Here is a 16,737-nt window from a genome sequence, read left to right as displayed (position 1 = left end):
ACTGTTTGAATGTTTGCTATTTGTGTGACACACTACTAAAATTATAAAAACCATACAGTGCTTGGTTGAGACGTAATAGTTCAACAACAAAAGTATAGCTATCCCCCCCCAAAAGAAATGGTTTGGTCCAGCCCACCTCTCCCCTAACTGACTCTAGCGCCCTTTCTGCCAGAGCGATGGTGGCCGAGAAGCAGCAGAGCGGATGTGTGAGTGCGTAGCTTAAAACAGGACATGTTAGCTGCATTTAACCTTCAGTTACTCTTTATATAGGTAGAAGTCAGACCATGTTTCTTTTTAGCTGAAAAACATTACACCCAGGTAACCTGCAGTGTTGAAAACGTTTTTTTCGATGATATGTCTGTGAAGGTTCTCAGTCATCCTGTACAGCATACACTAATTGTTAAGTTTGTGTTCAGGAGTTTTGTCATTCGGATGAACTGGTTTTTGTCTGAGTGTGTTGCTGGGTCTGTAATACACTGGGATGTCGTGCTTGGAGAAAACTCTCCTGAGTTTAGTTTGTAGCGAGGAATGCCCAGACCTCTACATTGGAGAGACCTAACAGCCACTTCACAAGCGCATGGCACAACATAGAAGAGCCACCTCCACGGGACAAGACTCAGCAGTCTATCTGCATCTAAAGGGCAAAGGTCACTCTTTCGAGGATGCCAATGTTCACATTTTGGACAGAGAAGACAGATGGTTTGAAAGAGGAGTAAAAGATGCCATTTATGTCCATTGTGAGCGACCATCTTTGAACAGAGGCGGTGGTTTACAACACCAACTGTCTGCCATCTATAATCCAGTTTTGAGATCCCTTCCCAGACGCCTTAATGCCCACTCACACCCTGGGCCATCTGACATCAAGAAATCACATGATAGGGTGGGGCCAGGTTTCACAATGAGCTCACCCGAAACCCTGGCTGATTGTGACCCACTCCCGTTTTCACACCTTGGCTCATGTGATTAGGTAGAGGATCATTAGGGGGTCCATTTTGTCCCTCTTGAGGGACTACTCCCACAGGGTTTAAATCTGGGACTCTCCACCATTTGACCCTAGAACTGAAGAAGCTTCTCCGATGAGAGGTGAAACGTCTTCAAGCAACTTAAAGAAGTCCAGATGCTTTTCTTTCCAAGCTCCTTCGACTTTTACGACGATGTTTGCTACCCTACAGTCCGTTGGTTATTTTGTCATGTGACGATATTAAACCCAAGGTACTAACTAGCTAACTGACTGGATGCCCATTAGCCTTATAACTCCTGTTGTGTGTGTGTTTGTGTACAGAGACAGCCAGGTTCATAATGGATATAAGGGAGTTTTTTCAAAAAAAAAAAAAAAAAGGAGCCACATCCAGGTAAAAGTGTAAGATCAAATGATCCGTCAGTCAAGAATAATGTTGGATCAGTGTTTCAATATTTATTGCTTTTATTAGGTGTACATGTGGTTTGGTTATTTGCCTTTTGGTTGAAAGTACACCGAGAGATGACTTTTTTATTAGTGATCTTAATAGTATTGTTTTCATATTAATGTAATTTTTCATCTAATTGAATCCAATCTATTTGTGTCAGTCCAAAGAGGGAGAGACGAAAGAGGGGAACGTGAGGAGAAAGGGCAAGGTCAGGAAGAACCAGGTAAGAAAACAGACAGGGAACAGTGACAGGCACAACAGAAACTGTTAAACTGACAAAGAAAAAAAGACTGAATTTTACTCATACAATCAGGAAGTTGTGTTCTCCATATATTAAAGCTGCTATAAGGAATCTGAAAAACAAACCGGGTTGATACATTTTTTTTTACCCTCTTTAACAACATTCCAACATAACATTATAATTGATTGGGGAGATTAAAATTATTGATATATTTTAATGTGGTTCAGCCAAAACTCTACTAAAACCGCAGCCAATAATAGGTAGGCCAACTTTTGGACCATCTAGTTGTCTTTATGACTGCTGTAGTACATGCACCACATTTGCGCATCAGAAAGTGCCAAACAGTGAGAAAATGTCAAGCTCTCCCAAGTACCACTATGAAAGCATGAAACTCATAAATCTTACAACACAAAATTCCAACCTGTTACTAAAGTGAAACAGAAAATAGGTTAAAATAAAAGAAAAAATCTAAAAGATCCCTTCACCTGAACTCGGCCAACTTCGACTGACTCCTTCGCTACAGCCCTTTTTATTGTCACATACATGAATATGCGATTGCAAATACACGTGACATTCTCAAGCAGGCATATCTGTATCAATGTATCTGTATTCTGTGTGTGGGGATGTGTGTGTTTTCAGCCATACCATACATAGACATACAACCTTTCAATGAACTTAATGTGTGTGTATGAGGTATGGAGAAAAGGTATGCAGAAAAGCAGAAGTAAGCATCTTGCTAAACGATAAAAACAGGAGCTTGCAATAGTTCATGTCTCAAATGAACATTTAAAGGTGTGAAGTCTCACACTTTTATAGAACAGAACAGTCTGGTTTCTAAAGCTATAACGGAAATTATAATGTCGAGGCCGCTTCCTCTCATCTCATGGTACACAAGTGCAGACCTGATCAGACTTAATAATGAAAATGATTTTTATCAGCATACAAATGATTATATATATCTAAGCATAAATGACAATATAAAAAATATCAACTCTCACAGATAGAATGTCTGACCCTTAGTAGTCTGCAAAGACTATGTGTGGTATGCCAGGACACTCTGGAAAAGAGTGAACGTACTCCTCTTTTATGGTACACAGAGTGTCCTGGCATACCACACATATTCTAAGGTCATGAGAGAGGTCGCACCTTCTCTTTCTGATATGTGGTATGGTAAACACATCTATATCTGTTTGAGTATAAGAGCCTTTTGTTTAGGTGAACTGCTGGACTCCCTAGTGCCAGCAGGTCTGGGGAGCCTTCGCAGGGTCACCTTTTGACACACACACACATACATAACACTTCTATTTTTGGAGTGTATTTTTTATGTATCTGTATTATATTATACATACACATTAAAAGTGAATCTCTGTCCAAAAAATGCACTCACTTTACTTCTTACTCACTATGAGCATCATTCATTATTCTCCCCCAGTAATTAAGATTAGGATATGTATTTTTTTATTCCAATCCATTCTTCTTTTGCAATAGTAGTCTTTTAAGATTATTTAAATAACCTTTATCAGATTTGATGGTTTTGTTACAGACTTTTCAAAAAAGTGTTTTGCTTTTCTTTCACAAATGTGGGGATTTGGGGAAGAGAGCGGAACCGGCTGTTCAAACCCCCCCAAGGCTGCCCGCTGGAATCGAAGCAATGGAACGAGGCGCAACCTCTCACAACGAACCTAATATGGTCAACACCTTGGAGACGCTTGCAGCTGCTGTGAAGGCTCAAAACAACACCATTGAGCGTATGGGGGGATACATCAGAGAGAGGCCTGCTCAAAATGAGACCCTTGAGCGACAGTTGGAAGACATCGCGGAACGGATCACTGCAGTTGTGAGGTCTCAGAATCAAAAGAATGATAACACCATGGAACAGAAGTTTGATACCATCATGGGGAGGCTCGCGACTCTCCAACGGGAGATCGAGAGACCAGTGTCGGTGTTAGGGCAGCCTGAAAATTCTCCTGGGCTGCTCGCAATAAAATCAACATGAACATTGCGGATCCCCATCACGGCGCCAGCTGCAGGCCCAAGGCTGGAGCCAAACAATCACTCCCTGATAACAACTGTTACACGGCTATTCTTCCCATCCCATGCAAGGACACCTGGATTGGCTGGAGGACTGTTTACTTAGCCTGATAGGGCGAAGGACACTGTCTCAGCTGAACTATGGACACGCACTCACTCATCCCCCCTCCCTTTCCAACGCCTTTGATGCTTGTTTCCTGCGAGGGAACACGGCGGGTCTGTGTGCCGCGCTGGAATGGTAGCGCTGTGCAGGGCGGCTGCTGTGTTCGCTTCGGATTACTCCTCACCCCCCACCCACCCCTGTGGCTTGTCATGTCTTCACAATGTTGTGCTGTGGACATTTATGTGCTTTTTTGTGCAGAGGAGTTTTTTTGTTTCCTGTTCTCATGCTGTCCTACCATGGAAGCATAGCATGAGTAGGGGTCTCTTTTTTCCCTCTTGTACTTTCCCCATTGTAGTGTACATTTCAATGTTTTTTTTTCTCTGATTCTACCAATCTCCGACCTGTATCCCCATGTAATGTTTGTGCTATATGTGTAAGGTCGGGGGGGGGGGGGTCCCATTTCACTGCAGGGCAACCTGCATGTGACGAATAAAGCTTTGATTGATTGAAATTGTGTTAAAATGCACAAAACAGCGATGTGATGTTTTGTGACGAGGACCCAGGCACAGAGAGACTTGATGAATTTAAGAATCTTATGATTTAATTTAAAAAAAAATTGCAGACTTGCACAGAGATGGTAAAATTATGATGACTGATAACAGACACAAAGACAACAGACGACGAGGACATTGAGTAGGAGGGGTTTAAATGCACCTAGGAGACAGTCAGAGAGAACTCGGGACGACTGGAGACATTTAAGGATGCAGGGACTGACAGGGAAGAAGTCTCATCGTGATGAGTAAAGATGATCTTGCATGGCTGGGCAGCTCTCTGGGTTCTCAGCACCCTCAAAGCTCTGATCCTAGAATCGCCTCTGTGCTAACATTTCTTTGAAAACAAAGCCAGAAGGGGCCTTGCACAGACTTTAGTGTTATCTCATGAGAAGAATGACCTTGTGTCTTCCACAAATGCTGCGGAGACAAAGCAAAAAGGTTTCAACAAACATGAGGGAGGCTGTTTAGGCCAGCTGGTACCAGTCTAAGGACAGCCTGAGGAATGGTAAGAAATGCGATACAAATGTAATCCTATTCTGATTTGTGATATAAGGGATACTGTACAAGTTTCTGTCCATGCTTGTAAACAATAAAGATACTATGACTCTATATGTACTATGATACTATGTAACTAAAGAACTGCATTTCTAACCTTGCCTGTGGAAAACTGTTCATTTCCCCAACAGCACACACATACAGTTTTGCTCTCGTTTTTATGGCGAGTGAACTACTCAGCCTAATTTCTATAAAATGAAAATCCTGATCTCGTCCCTTGTTGGAGTTCAGCTATGAAAAAAAACTGCTTTCCAGGCACCTTTTTACCACTATCAGTGGTAAAAAGGTGACCTGTAAGACTCCACTATCTCACTCCCGAGTCAAAGCATCGTCCATCAGAGGAGCACAGGCACCGTCCACCTTCCACTGAATTCAAAATGTGGCCATGAAAACTCTGTTGATTAAAACACAGCACACCGAGAATATTTCTCTGGCAGATACTCACGTTTACTATATTGATGAGTCGTACCTATTAATATATTGAGATACTAAGTCGCTCCGATGGGTGTCCGCGTTGAATAAGACTTACAGTAGGGAGTGATTTGAGTTCTCAAATGGAGTATAAAGGTGGTAAAAAACATATCAGTCTGTGTTTTGTATATATCATTTTAAAGACTCCAGAATTTATTTATTTTTAGTGTAAATGATGTAAAATCAAAAACATAAATGGCTGACCCTGGGACTGAGCTCTCTTTGTAACTGGGTTCTGGACTTCCTGACCAACAGACCGCAGTCTGTGAGGATCCACAACGTCTCCTCATCTTCCATAGTCCTCAACACTGGCTAGCCTCAGGGCTGTGTGCCAAGCCCCCTCCTGTTCACGCTGCTTACATATGACTGCTCACCCAACCACCCAGGCTGTCATATTGTAAAGTTTGCAGACAATGATGAGACTGGCTACAGGAAGTAGGTGGAACACTTAAAGGATTGGTGCAGGAAAAACAACACTTCCAGCCTGATAAGGAAGTCTCACCAGAGGCTCTACTTCCTGAGGAAGTGGAAGCGTGTGGGAATGGAGAGCTCAGTCCTCATCTCATTTCACAGATGTGCGGTGGAGAGTGTTCTGTGCTCTGGCATCAATATGTGGCACGGAAACGGCACTGTGGCAGAGAGGAAAGCTCTACAGAGGGTGATGAAGGCTGCACAGAGAGTTGTCGGAGGCAGCCTCCCAACCGTCACAGACATATACACCTCCAGAGGCAGGAAGATGGCCACCTGTATCATGAGGACCCCACTCTCCCAGCACACACACTCTTTGTCCGCTCCACTCTGGCAGGAGGCTGAGGAGCATCAAGTGCAAAACCACCAGACTGAGAAACAGCTTCATTCCAGAAGCTGTGAGACTTTCTCAATACATAAATGGACAAGAACTGCTATTGTAGCACCTTAATCACTACTGACACTGTCATTTTATCAGTGCTGGTCACCATGCCCTTTGCTGCTAAAGTATTTATTTACACCTACAGGGAGTGCAGAATTATTAGGCAAGTTATATTTTTGAGGAATAATTTTATTATTGAACAACAACCATGTTCTCAATGAACCCAAAAAACTCATTAATATCAAAGCTGAATGTTTTTGGAAGTAGTTTTTAGTTTGTTTTTAGTTTTAGCTATTTTAGGGGGATATCTGTGTGTGCAGGTGACTATTACTGTGCATAATTATTAGGCAACTTAACAAAAAACAAATATATACCCATTTCAATTATTTATTTTTACCAGTGAAACCAATATAACATCTCCACATTCACAAATATACATTTCTGACATTCAAAAACAAAACAAAAACAAATCAGCGACCAATATAGCCACCTTTCTTTGCAAGGACACTCAAAAGCCTGCCATCCATGAATTCTGTCAGTGTTTTGATCTGTTCACCATCAACATTGCGTGCAGCAGCAACCACAGCCTCCCAGACACTGTTCAGAGAGGTGTACTGTTTTCCCTCCTTGTAAATCTCACATTTGATGATGGACCACAGGTTCTCAATGGGGTTCAGATCAGGTGAACAAGGTGGCCATGTCATTAGTTTTTCTTCTTTTATACCCTTTCTTGCCAGCCACGCTGTGGAGTACTTGGACGCGTGTGATGGAGCATTGTCCTGCATGAAAATCATGTTTTTCTTGAAGGATGCAGACTTCTTCCTGTACCACTGCTTGAAGAAGGTGTCTTCCAGAAACTGGCAGTAGGACTGGGAGTTGAGCTTGACTCCATCCTCAACCCGAAAAGGCCCCACAAGCTCATCTTTGATGATACCAGCCCAAACCAGTACTCCACCTCCACCTTGCTGGCGTCTGAGTCGGACTGGAGCTCTCTGCCCTTTACCAATCCAGCCACGGGCCCATCCATCTGGCCCATCAAGACTCACTCTCATTTCATCAGTCCATAAAACCTTAGAAAAATCAGTCGTGAGATATTTCTTGGCCCAGTCTTGACGTTTCAGCTTGTGTGTCTTGTTCAGTGGTGGTCGTCTTTCAGCCTTTCTTACCTTGGCCATGTCTCTGAGTATTGCACACCTTGTGCTTTTGGGCACTCCAGTGATGTTGCAGCTCTGAAATATGGCCAAACTGGTGGCAAGTGGCATCTTGGCAGCTGCACGCTTGACTTTTCTCAGTTCATGGGCAGTTATTTTGCGCCTTGGTTTTTCCACGCGCTTCTTGCGACCCTGTTGACTATTTTGAATGAAACGCTTGATTGTTCGATGATCACGCTTCAGAAGCTTTGCAATTTTGAGACTGCTGCATCCCTCTGCAAGATATCTCACTATGTTTGACTTTTCTGAACCTGTCAAGTCCTTCTTTTGACCCATTTTGCCAAAGGAAAGGACGTTGCCTAATAATTATGCACACCTGATCTAGGGTGTTGATGTCATTAGACCACACCCCTTCTCATTACAGAGATGCACATCATCTAATATGCTTAATTGGTAGTAGGCTTTCGAGCCTATACAGCTTGGAGTAAGACAACATGCATGAAGAGGATGATGTGGACAAAATACTCATTTGCCTAATAATTCTGCACTCCCTGTATATTTATACCTACACTCGATACCCATACTCCATACTGGTACTCAGGTTGCTGCACTCTACTTATAGTATTATTTCTTGTATTGTTTTATGACTTGTCATTCCTGTTTGTTAAAAAGCAAAAACAAAAAAACAAAACAAAAATAAAATTAAAAACCCCAACTATTCATTTATTACTTAAAATAAATAAATAAATAAATTCTGTTTCTTCATTATTTTGTTTCTTTTCACTCTGGGACCATGTGTACATAATTTCATTCCACCTCATGTTAACATGTGATGCGAAGGACAATAAAGCTCCTTGAAACACATGGATTAACTGATGATTCCTGAATGAATAATGATTATGGTTTTGACACATAATGTTTTAAACTGAAGTCCAAAGGTCACAGAGGTTATATTTATGCAACACACAGCATCATGCACAGTGAGACATAAGGGGAAAAATCAGCTTTGATATCATAACAGACAGGTAGCAGGGTTTTTTTGTCAAGTTGCTACAACTGTGCATGATTTATGAGGAAGTAGTTGCTGTGAAGTTCTCCAAGGTCTGGCCTTGCTTGGCCTGAAAGTTCCAACAAATACCTCACATGTGTGGGAGGCCGGTCACAAGCTGATGAAAACCCTCCCAATTTGCCTCAGACATGCTCTCCTTTCCTCTTTCCCACGCTTATATTCCTACCACACTGAGAAATATCTCATTTTCAATATAAACAAAAGCACAGGGGGACAAGTGGATAAACCTGAATGTATTAAGCACAGTTGTCAAGGTCATGTTCATCTTCTTAAAGATTGCACAAGAAAGAAATTCAACCTTCAGGTTAATTCCACATTCTGGGTCATCATCTACAGCGTTAGCTTTACTGTTACTGTAGCAGAGAGAAAATGCTGTTTCAGAATGGTCTCAAAGTGCTTTGATGCGCTCTACTCTGCAGACACAGCTAAACACATTTATGCTTTTCTGCCCTCCAACGATGCTGCTAAAAAATTTAAATAAATAAATAAATAAAGGGAACATTTACATTGCACATCAGAACCAAAATCATAACCCATATGAAGTTTTTTAAATATTTATTTTTTTAAACAGTGTATGTTCCCCTAACGTTTCCAACCTGTCATTTGGTGTAAAGTTTTAATATCTGGCGTTTGCACATTTTCCAGGAAAACACGGCGTCTTTTCACAAGTCCCTACACAGTTTAAACGATCTATGTCAACGTCTGTGGGTACACATAACATCACCAGTCAAAAACCTGCCTGCTCTACCTCAGATACAGAATGCGTACTTCCTGACATACTCATTAGGCGCAAACGCTGTTAATATAGAGACAGAACAAAATAACACTGCGGTGTTCTTTCATAATCAGCAGGGCAATAGAGCAAAGGGAGCAACAGCTTTGTTACAAGATCGGTACACTGTGGTTACAATGGCATCAGTTTCCTGTTCTGAGGCGACAGGCATACATCCAGTGAGAGCTTCTGCAGCGCATCGGTTTCAAATCTTCAGTGTGCCTTCAGAGATGCTCTTCTGCATACCTTATGCAAGTTACTGTTTGCATCCACTTCTGACCTTTATGTCCCAACAAGGAGTTTTCTCCCAGAGATCTGCCACCTTCCCCCCCCCCCCCTATTTTTGGACCCTTGACCTATAGATGGCTGTGAAGAAACCAACAATAGTTGTGTCCTTCCATTAATCTGGGTCCTCATCTGTTACCTGGCAACTTGTTAATTCATTATTTCAGTGTAAATAAAATGTTGCTCTTCTATATGAGATTAATATATAGATATATTTTTTATGCCTGCAGTTGTAACCATTCATAAGTTCTGTTCAATTTTATTTATATCCACCAAATCACAAGAGTTACCTCAAGGCTTATATTGTAAAGACCCTACAATAACACTGGGAAAATATCTCAAATGGCCCCCTATGAGCAATTGCTATGGCAAAAGCAGGAAGGACAACCTCCCTCTCAACAGGAGGAAACCTTTGGCAGACCCAGGTTCAGGAAGGGAGACTGGACAAAGACACACCGTGGAGAAGATAGGTTAATAACAACTAATGAGTAAATGCAGTGTTTTTAAAAAGTGAGTGAAGAAGAAACCTTGCAATCTGGGAGACATGCAGATAAGCAGGCTAGACCTAGTGCAGCATGACTGGGAGGATTCACAGTCATCTGATCCAGGACTCACTATAAACTCCATAAAATAAAAAAAAGGGCAAGTTTCAAGCTTATTAAAATAGAGAATTGTCTCTCTCCCTTCCCCTTAAAGTTTGTGCCCAATCATACACAGATCTCCCTTTAGTGTAAAGGCAAGCACACAGCAAAACACTTCATCTCAGACCCCATAAAAATACTTTTGTTTAAGAGGAAGTTTACCTCCCTTTTATTCATCAGACAAACAAAATCTATTATTAACTGGTCAAAAATCAAACATCAAGTTTCTTTTTGTTTTTTTAAATCAAAAATCAGCCAACAAAACAAAAACCCACAAATATATATAAAACTGCTATTATCAGATTAAAAACAAGCTACAAATAAATGAGATTTCGTCACACTCTTCATACTGAATATAAACAGTTTTAAACATAACTTTTTGCTACTTGCACAGAAAATCTGTGCGCTTTACTCAAAATGAACCACAGGGCAAAAAAACAACACACAAAACAAAGAGTTTTAACAGGCTAAATCTAGCTTCTTAAATGTGATCAGAACATATGCTGTACAGGAGGGCAAGTGAAAACACAGAAATACTGAGAAAAAGGCAGTGAATGTGTCAATTTGCACCTCAGGCTTTCCAAATGCTAACGATAGCTAGTGCCCAACCATAAGATAATGAATTCTTTTCTTTTTTTTCTTTTTTTTTAAAGGGGGAAAAAAGAAAGGAATAAACATGCATGTTAAACTATCCATTTAAACATTACTTTGAAAGAATAAAACTCACTAAATATGGCATGTTTTGTTTTTTTTTTGTTTTTTTTAATTCCCCCTCCCTCCCAAAAAACAGTTTGAGAAAAATCAAATGCCAAAACGCACAACAGCAAATGTTTTTTTGTAGAAAAACCAAAAACCAGTCACTTATCTCCTCACTGATGGGTAGTAGTGCAACATATCCAAGCTCACCCATCCTGGAGTCACCGCAGATTGCCCAAATAACTGCAAACTTGAATGGCTGATGGCGAGCTGTGGATAAAAATTTCCCGGGTAGATTGCCGCTGCAGAGTATCCTTCACTTGGGTTTAAAGCTCCAGTATAAACTTGAGGGTTTTCTCCTGTTGTGTAACCTAATACGGCCTGAGGCGGTGCGTACCCTGGATGTGAACTTGCGACATAAGGCATTTGGCTGTGTGACTCGTATCCGGTTGAAGGCACCAAAAAGTCAGTGGGGTTGTCTCCAGAAATTGTAGGGAAACTGCCCTGATGGCTGCTGTTCACCTCGGTGTGGGGCTGTTCTGTATAATGTCCCATAAACCTTTGCGTCAGCCTCTCGGTTACAATGGTACTGATGGGCAACTGGTCAACTCCAGAGCTGTCAGCCTCTGAGTCAGCATGTGGCTGTGGGATCTGTCCTGGGTTATGGCTGGTGTCTGTATAGCAAACAGGGCTGAAATGTTCAAAGACTCTTTGATCAGCAATAGTTGGTGGATGCTGTGGGTCTTTGGGCTCAACAGTGGCGGTAGTAGCCCTTGCACCAGATGCAGCTTCAACCTTAAAAGGATTTCCAGTCATCAAATGGTCCAGGGAAGATGAAGTGTCTTCTGAGCTTCCACTCAGACTGAAGCGTTGGTTCTCACTGCCTGCATTAGCAGGGTTTCCTGTCAGAGGCATGCTTTTAAATGAGCCAGAGGAAGTTGGAGTTTTTGTCACTGTATGCAAATTCAACCTATTTTCCACACTTTCAGATGAACCGGCAGCACAGGAGTCCAAAGTATCAACAGTAACAGGAGCTTTCATTCTACATTCTCTCACCACAGCAATCAGGTGTCTAACCAATCTCCAGTCTACATCATTTATGCATGGCAAAGTATCAGCTGGCCTTTCCCTGGATGGGAGACACTGATCTCTGGGAGGCACTGACAGCGTTTGGCTGATAGTAGGATTAGCAGCCGAAGAGCATGCTGGTTCTGAGTGCGCCTCTTCCTGTTTCACATGCAAGCAGAGGGCAGGCTGCTGATAGTCAGAGACTGGTGGCGTGAGCTTTGGTTGCACAGGAGGCTTATAGCAGGTCTCTTCAGGGCTGAGACATGAGCCAGGATGGGGCAACAGTGAGGCAACAGGATCATCCTTCGAGCTGGAGCCGCTCACATTGAGAGGACTCTGGAGTCCTCTTTCTTTGAACCCATCCAAGTCACCAACCGTTTGAGTTGCCTCTAACTGAGGCTCCTGTGTGAGTTGAGCTGAAAAAAAGAAAAAAAAAAAAAAAAAAAGGACAGAATAGCACAACACAATTAGAGCCTGCAGAAATAAAAAAATTAAAAAAAAATTTTCTTTCCACACTCTTTGAATAGTCTCCATCTCCAAACCCATGGAGAAGTTTCTTAATTTCAAAAACGTATATTACACATTAGTATAATGTAGATGCCACGCTGAATTTGGCTGATTTCATCATACACTCGCAAACACACGGTTAAACTGTCACTGTTCATGCAGTTCACAGCACAGGTGAGGTTGGTAAACCAATCAGATTACAGCACTAATATACTAATACTAAATATATACATATACGGTATGTCTGCCAGTGGCATAGAACGCAAAATGGAAACATGCAGAGCCAGGTTAGCAAGCTTCACCTCACTTTTATTTTGAGCCTCCTCTCCCCTCCTGTCCAAAGCAATCTAACACTGTGAAGCTTAATGCAAGAGAAAGCCAAATGCAGAGTTAGCTCACCTGACTCAAACCATTACACTTCAAATTACTGCAATAGGTGAAGCACAAAAACAACATTGCAGGCTTTGTTGTCAATAGTTGCTTGTATTGCTCTAACTCAAATTAAAACTAGTTACTCAATAGAGGATAAGTTGTTGTCCCATCAACCACTTTAAATAGCACAAAAATCTAATTTATATTGGCACGTTCAAATTTAAAACTCAGAACAGAAATATACAAGAAATTCATACATGGTTCTGCGTTGAGCTCAAGTCAAATTTTATGTAGTTGGGAACAATATTATTATTTACAACTACCATTGAATTTGTAAGCTTGTTCACATACAGAGAAATACCAGTAAATATTAGCTAATATTGAGGGCAGTTTCATTTTATGGAGAGACAGCATATCAACCAAAAAAACAATAAAAACACCTTAAATAAAAGTTACATATTGATGTGTGTGCTATTGAGTGAAACAGGCATTTGATCACCACACAAACAAATGACTTAGTAGTAGAAACCCTTGTTGAATAACAGTGGTAAGACGTTTCTTGTAGTTGGCCCCCAGGTCAGAAATCTCCAGAGTGAGTTTGGACCACCACTCTTTACAGAAACTAAAACAATAAAGTTGAAATAAAGCTTTTGAGTTGCCAAGCAGGAGCCAAGAAACAAAACTTCACTTCACCTCCCTTTTATTTTATTATTAGTATTTTTTATTTTTTATAAAATAGGATTGAGATCTGAGGTCTAGGCAGTACACAGGCCTGACTATTGGCCCCTCAACGCAGTGAGGTCATCCTGTACCCAGGAACTGGCCCAAAACAATCTTTTCTACCTCCAGTTTGACAATGAGGATGGTGTTCATATATTTCTCTTCCTCCAAACACAGCAGGTCGAGTTACCAAAGAGTGCAATTTTGATTTCCATCTGTCCACAGCACTTTCTTCCAAGTCTTCTCTGATGTTCACTGCCAAACTTAAGATGGGCCTGCACATGCATCTTCCTGAGCAAGGAGATCTTTGTCAGTCTATCACAGAATAGCGTGCTACACTGTGATGTTCTTGGCAACAACCTCCTAGTGTTTACTTTTGGGCCGATCCACCACCTCTCTCATGATCATCCTCACCCCACAAGGCAAGATCTTGAATGGAGCTCCAGACTGAGGGTGACTGAAGGTCATTTTATATTTCTTCAAATACTTATTTCACTCAATGACGTGCAAATCAACTGCAACTTTTATGTCATATAATTTTTTGGAAAGTTTGGTTGACATTCAGTCTCTCACCATCAATAAAAAACTTACATAAAAATTAGAGAAGTAAAAAACTCAGCTGGGCATCAAATAATTAATTCCCCCTGAGCCTATGGAAGAAGTTCAGTTTTGGAAAAGCGACCCCTCTCACCATTGTCACTTCTCTGGTATCGCTCAGCTCTATGAGCTGATTGCATTTCTGTGGAAAGAGACTCATTTGGAACTGGCCGCTCATCAGACCGCTGACCTGTGCAACAGAAAGCAGAGGTCACACTTCATACTCCTCCTCCAGTTAACATAAAGAAGATGAAACATCGATTTAGCCGTTTGGACTCACTGTTGTGCTGTGGTACCAAGACCCTGCGTTCATCGTTGTCCTGCGCCAGGCCCAGTTTACTTGATTTGTCCGTATGCATATTTTGCAAAATTTTTATAGCTGAAGAACAAACACAGTTACTGTGTATTCACTTCACCTAAACTGTGTGGACAGTTATAACTTGATCTTATTGTTACCTTCACTGAATGGAGCCGTCTGAACACGTTCATGCAACTCCTTTCTCAGCGTAGTAACCTGTGTACAAAAAGGGGGAAAATATTATTACTATTGTCACTGATGTCAAAGCAGATGAATCGAGCCAATCTTTATAGTATATGGTCTTAACAGTCTACCTTTGGACTTTCATCTTGCTCCCGCTCTGAGAGCTTCCAGGAAACTTTCTTTAAGAGTTCCAGTTTCTTGTCTAAAGGCAGGTCTTCATCCCAGAACTTGTGGAGAAACTGAGGGTATACTTTCCGCTGAAAGACATATTTTAAAATTGTAGGAACATATACTGATCACTTATTATTCAAACATTTGAAAAACCATTATTAGGACAATACACACCATGTATTCGAGCTGGTGCTCAGAGCTGACCATGTGCTGACAGATGTCGCGGTGAGAGAGCGCCTTCTCGCAGCACGTGCATAAGAAAAGGGTTTCCAAAGCAATCCCGCGGCACTCCCACACATAACCCTTACCTGATGGAGAAACACCAGGGGGCACAAAGAGTGAGATAAAGTAATGAGAGTGGAAAGGAGTTTCAGTGTAGGATGGAGACACCTACCAACAATTGGTTCAGCATCCAGTCCCTTTGTATTCAAGAAGATGGACAAATTGCTGTCAGAAGTAGAGCGCTGATTTCTTCCCTCTGTGGTAGCACAGACACAATACAGAGTTTTTACTTTCAATCATAAAGTGAAACAACACCATCAACACCACCGTCACCAACCTGTTGGAGTTCTTAAGAATGCCTGTGATGCACTGTGCTCTTCTGATACTGGATTGCCTCTAGACACGTGGTCCATCTTCTGCCTTGGTCTCAGCTGGTTCTGCCCTTCTGGATGAGCTGAAGCAGCTACAGGGAGTGGCTCTGAGCAGCTGAATTTGACAGTCAAAGGTTTTTGTGCGCATGCTGGCAATGTCCAGTTGTCCTGAAATTCTTCACTCTTCGGCTGCTTTGGTCTGTGGTCTCTAGCGCCGCCACGAAGCTCTGCCAAAACAAAGTTTCTACATTATGACTAATGCTAAAATGAGTTAAAGCAAGAAGAGAACCTATAAAATGTTACAGAAGCAGAATATGTAAAAATGCTCTATATTTACCAGGACACTGCATTTCAGACATGACTTCAGTGCAAGTCTGAATCTCTACATCTTCCTCTAAATCCTCAATTTCTAAATTATGTAGAAGAGATCTATTACTTCAACTTTAAACATTTATTTTATGTGTGATTCTATATAAAAATTTTTAAAAAAAGCCAGTGACAAGCATGGATGCATTACCTGCAGTTTCCTCGTCTTCAAGCTCGTCCAGAATCATGTCATCAGATTGTATGTCTTCACCTTCCGAGCTGTGTCCGATTGGCTTCGATGCAGCCAGGTCTGCCTCCACTTTTGAGTTCGAGCTCATTTCTGAGTTAACAGAAACAAATAGAAAAATCATATTCAAAACCTTTCTTAAAGATATATTCATTTGCATTTGGGGTCTCACCTTCTTTCTGGATCAACAGTGCCTGGTGCTGGTTTTTGTTCTCCACCGCTGGACATTCGTAAGTAGAAAGTTCTGACATTTTATTTATCCCTAAGAGACAATAAATGCATTTTTGAAATCAGCTGCTGGTATCCATAAACTAGGACCTGTTTGGAGCTGTCTTATTTACCATCATCTGAGCTTGAAACGTCGCATGGACTGGCAGAGGCAGAATCAGCTGGGGAGGTTGATGAGAGCCGCAAGCTTCTCTGATTCATTGACTTCACATATTTGACAGCTGAGAATCAAAAGATGGACAGGAAAAGAGTTCAAATCTGTGACTTCTTTGTCTATAAACTACACATACAGTACACTCATCAGATACATGGCTAATTAGTTACTGTACATCTTTCTGAGGCGGCTAAGATCTTTTAATGTCTGTTGTACAATGTGTCTTTTGTGGCCATCCTCTATGCGTTTACATGCTAGGACAGCAGGTTGACAGCTGCAGATGCCGACAGATTCAATAAACTGATCAGCAAAGGCAGTAACGTTTTGGGGAGTGAGCTGGACTCGAGGTGATGTCGGGGACCGGTTGTTGTCCAAGATAAGGACAATGCTTGACACCACCTTCCACTCACTCTATAACATGCTGGCCAGTCACAAGAACACATCTGGTGAGAGACTGATTACCCAACT

General features: G+C 41.6%; 2 protein-coding genes across 4 annotated transcripts in view; one reads left to right on the top strand and one right to left on the bottom strand.

The window, feature by feature from the left end:
- Positions 1–124: 124 nt before the first annotated feature.
- On the top strand, positions 125–3,832 carry LOC309699007 (uncharacterized protein). Its single transcript, XM_082521824.1, has 3 exons — positions 125–206; positions 1,567–1,629; positions 3,245–3,832. The coding sequence occupies exons 1-3, from the start codon at positions 177–179 to the stop codon at positions 3,641–3,643; spliced, it is 492 nt and encodes a 163-aa protein (XP_082377950.1). The 5' UTR covers positions 125–176; the 3' UTR covers positions 3,644–3,832.
- Positions 3,833–10,266: 6,434 nt separating this feature from the next.
- The window catches only part of LOC309698980 (uncharacterized protein), a 57,586-nt gene continuing 51,115 nt past the window's right edge, over positions 10,267–16,737 (bottom strand). For 2 of the 3 annotated variants that reach the window (XM_082521755.1, XM_082521756.1), the window contains exons 37-48: positions 16,229–16,336; positions 16,060–16,149; positions 15,852–15,980; positions 15,672–15,743; positions 15,301–15,561; positions 15,136–15,219; positions 14,916–15,049; positions 14,702–14,827; positions 14,546–14,603; positions 14,370–14,468; positions 14,184–14,279; positions 10,267–12,309 (exon numbers count right to left, since the gene is read on the bottom strand). In XM_082521755.1, the coding sequence (XP_082377881.1) occupies positions 10,991–12,309; positions 14,184–14,279; positions 14,370–14,468; positions 14,546–14,603; positions 14,702–14,827; positions 14,916–15,049; positions 15,136–15,219; positions 15,301–15,561; positions 15,672–15,743; positions 15,852–15,980; positions 16,060–16,149; positions 16,229–16,336 (2,576 nt within the window). In that variant the 3' untranslated portion in view covers positions 10,267–10,990. The remainder of the gene's footprint in view (positions 12,310–14,183; positions 14,280–14,369; positions 14,469–14,545; positions 14,604–14,701; positions 14,828–14,915; positions 15,050–15,135; positions 15,220–15,300; positions 15,562–15,671; positions 15,744–15,851; positions 15,981–16,059; positions 16,150–16,228; positions 16,337–16,737) is intronic. The other variant, XM_082521757.1, reaches the window with a different exon arrangement.

The sequence above is a fragment of the Aulonocara stuartgranti genome (assembly GCF_965226115.1).
Source record: "Aulonocara stuartgranti genome assembly, chromosome: 22".
Classification (NCBI taxonomy): Eukaryota; Metazoa; Chordata; class Actinopteri; order Cichliformes; family Cichlidae; genus Aulonocara; species Aulonocara stuartgranti.
Note: the sequence above shows the minus strand (reverse complement) of the source record. Positions and strands in the feature narration are given on the sequence as shown.

Coding starts and splice junctions, on each gene's coding strand:
- LOC309699007 (XM_082521824.1), top strand. CDS start 177: ATGGTGGCCGAGAAGCAGCAGAGCGGATGT. Junction 207..1,566: donor AGAAGCAGCAGAGCGGATGT/GTGAGTGCGTAG, acceptor TATTTGTGTCAG/TCCAAAGAGGGAGAGACGAA. Junction 1,630..3,244: donor GCAAGGTCAGGAAGAACCAG/GTAAGAAAACAG, acceptor GATTTGGGGAAG/AGAGCGGAACCGGCTGTTCA.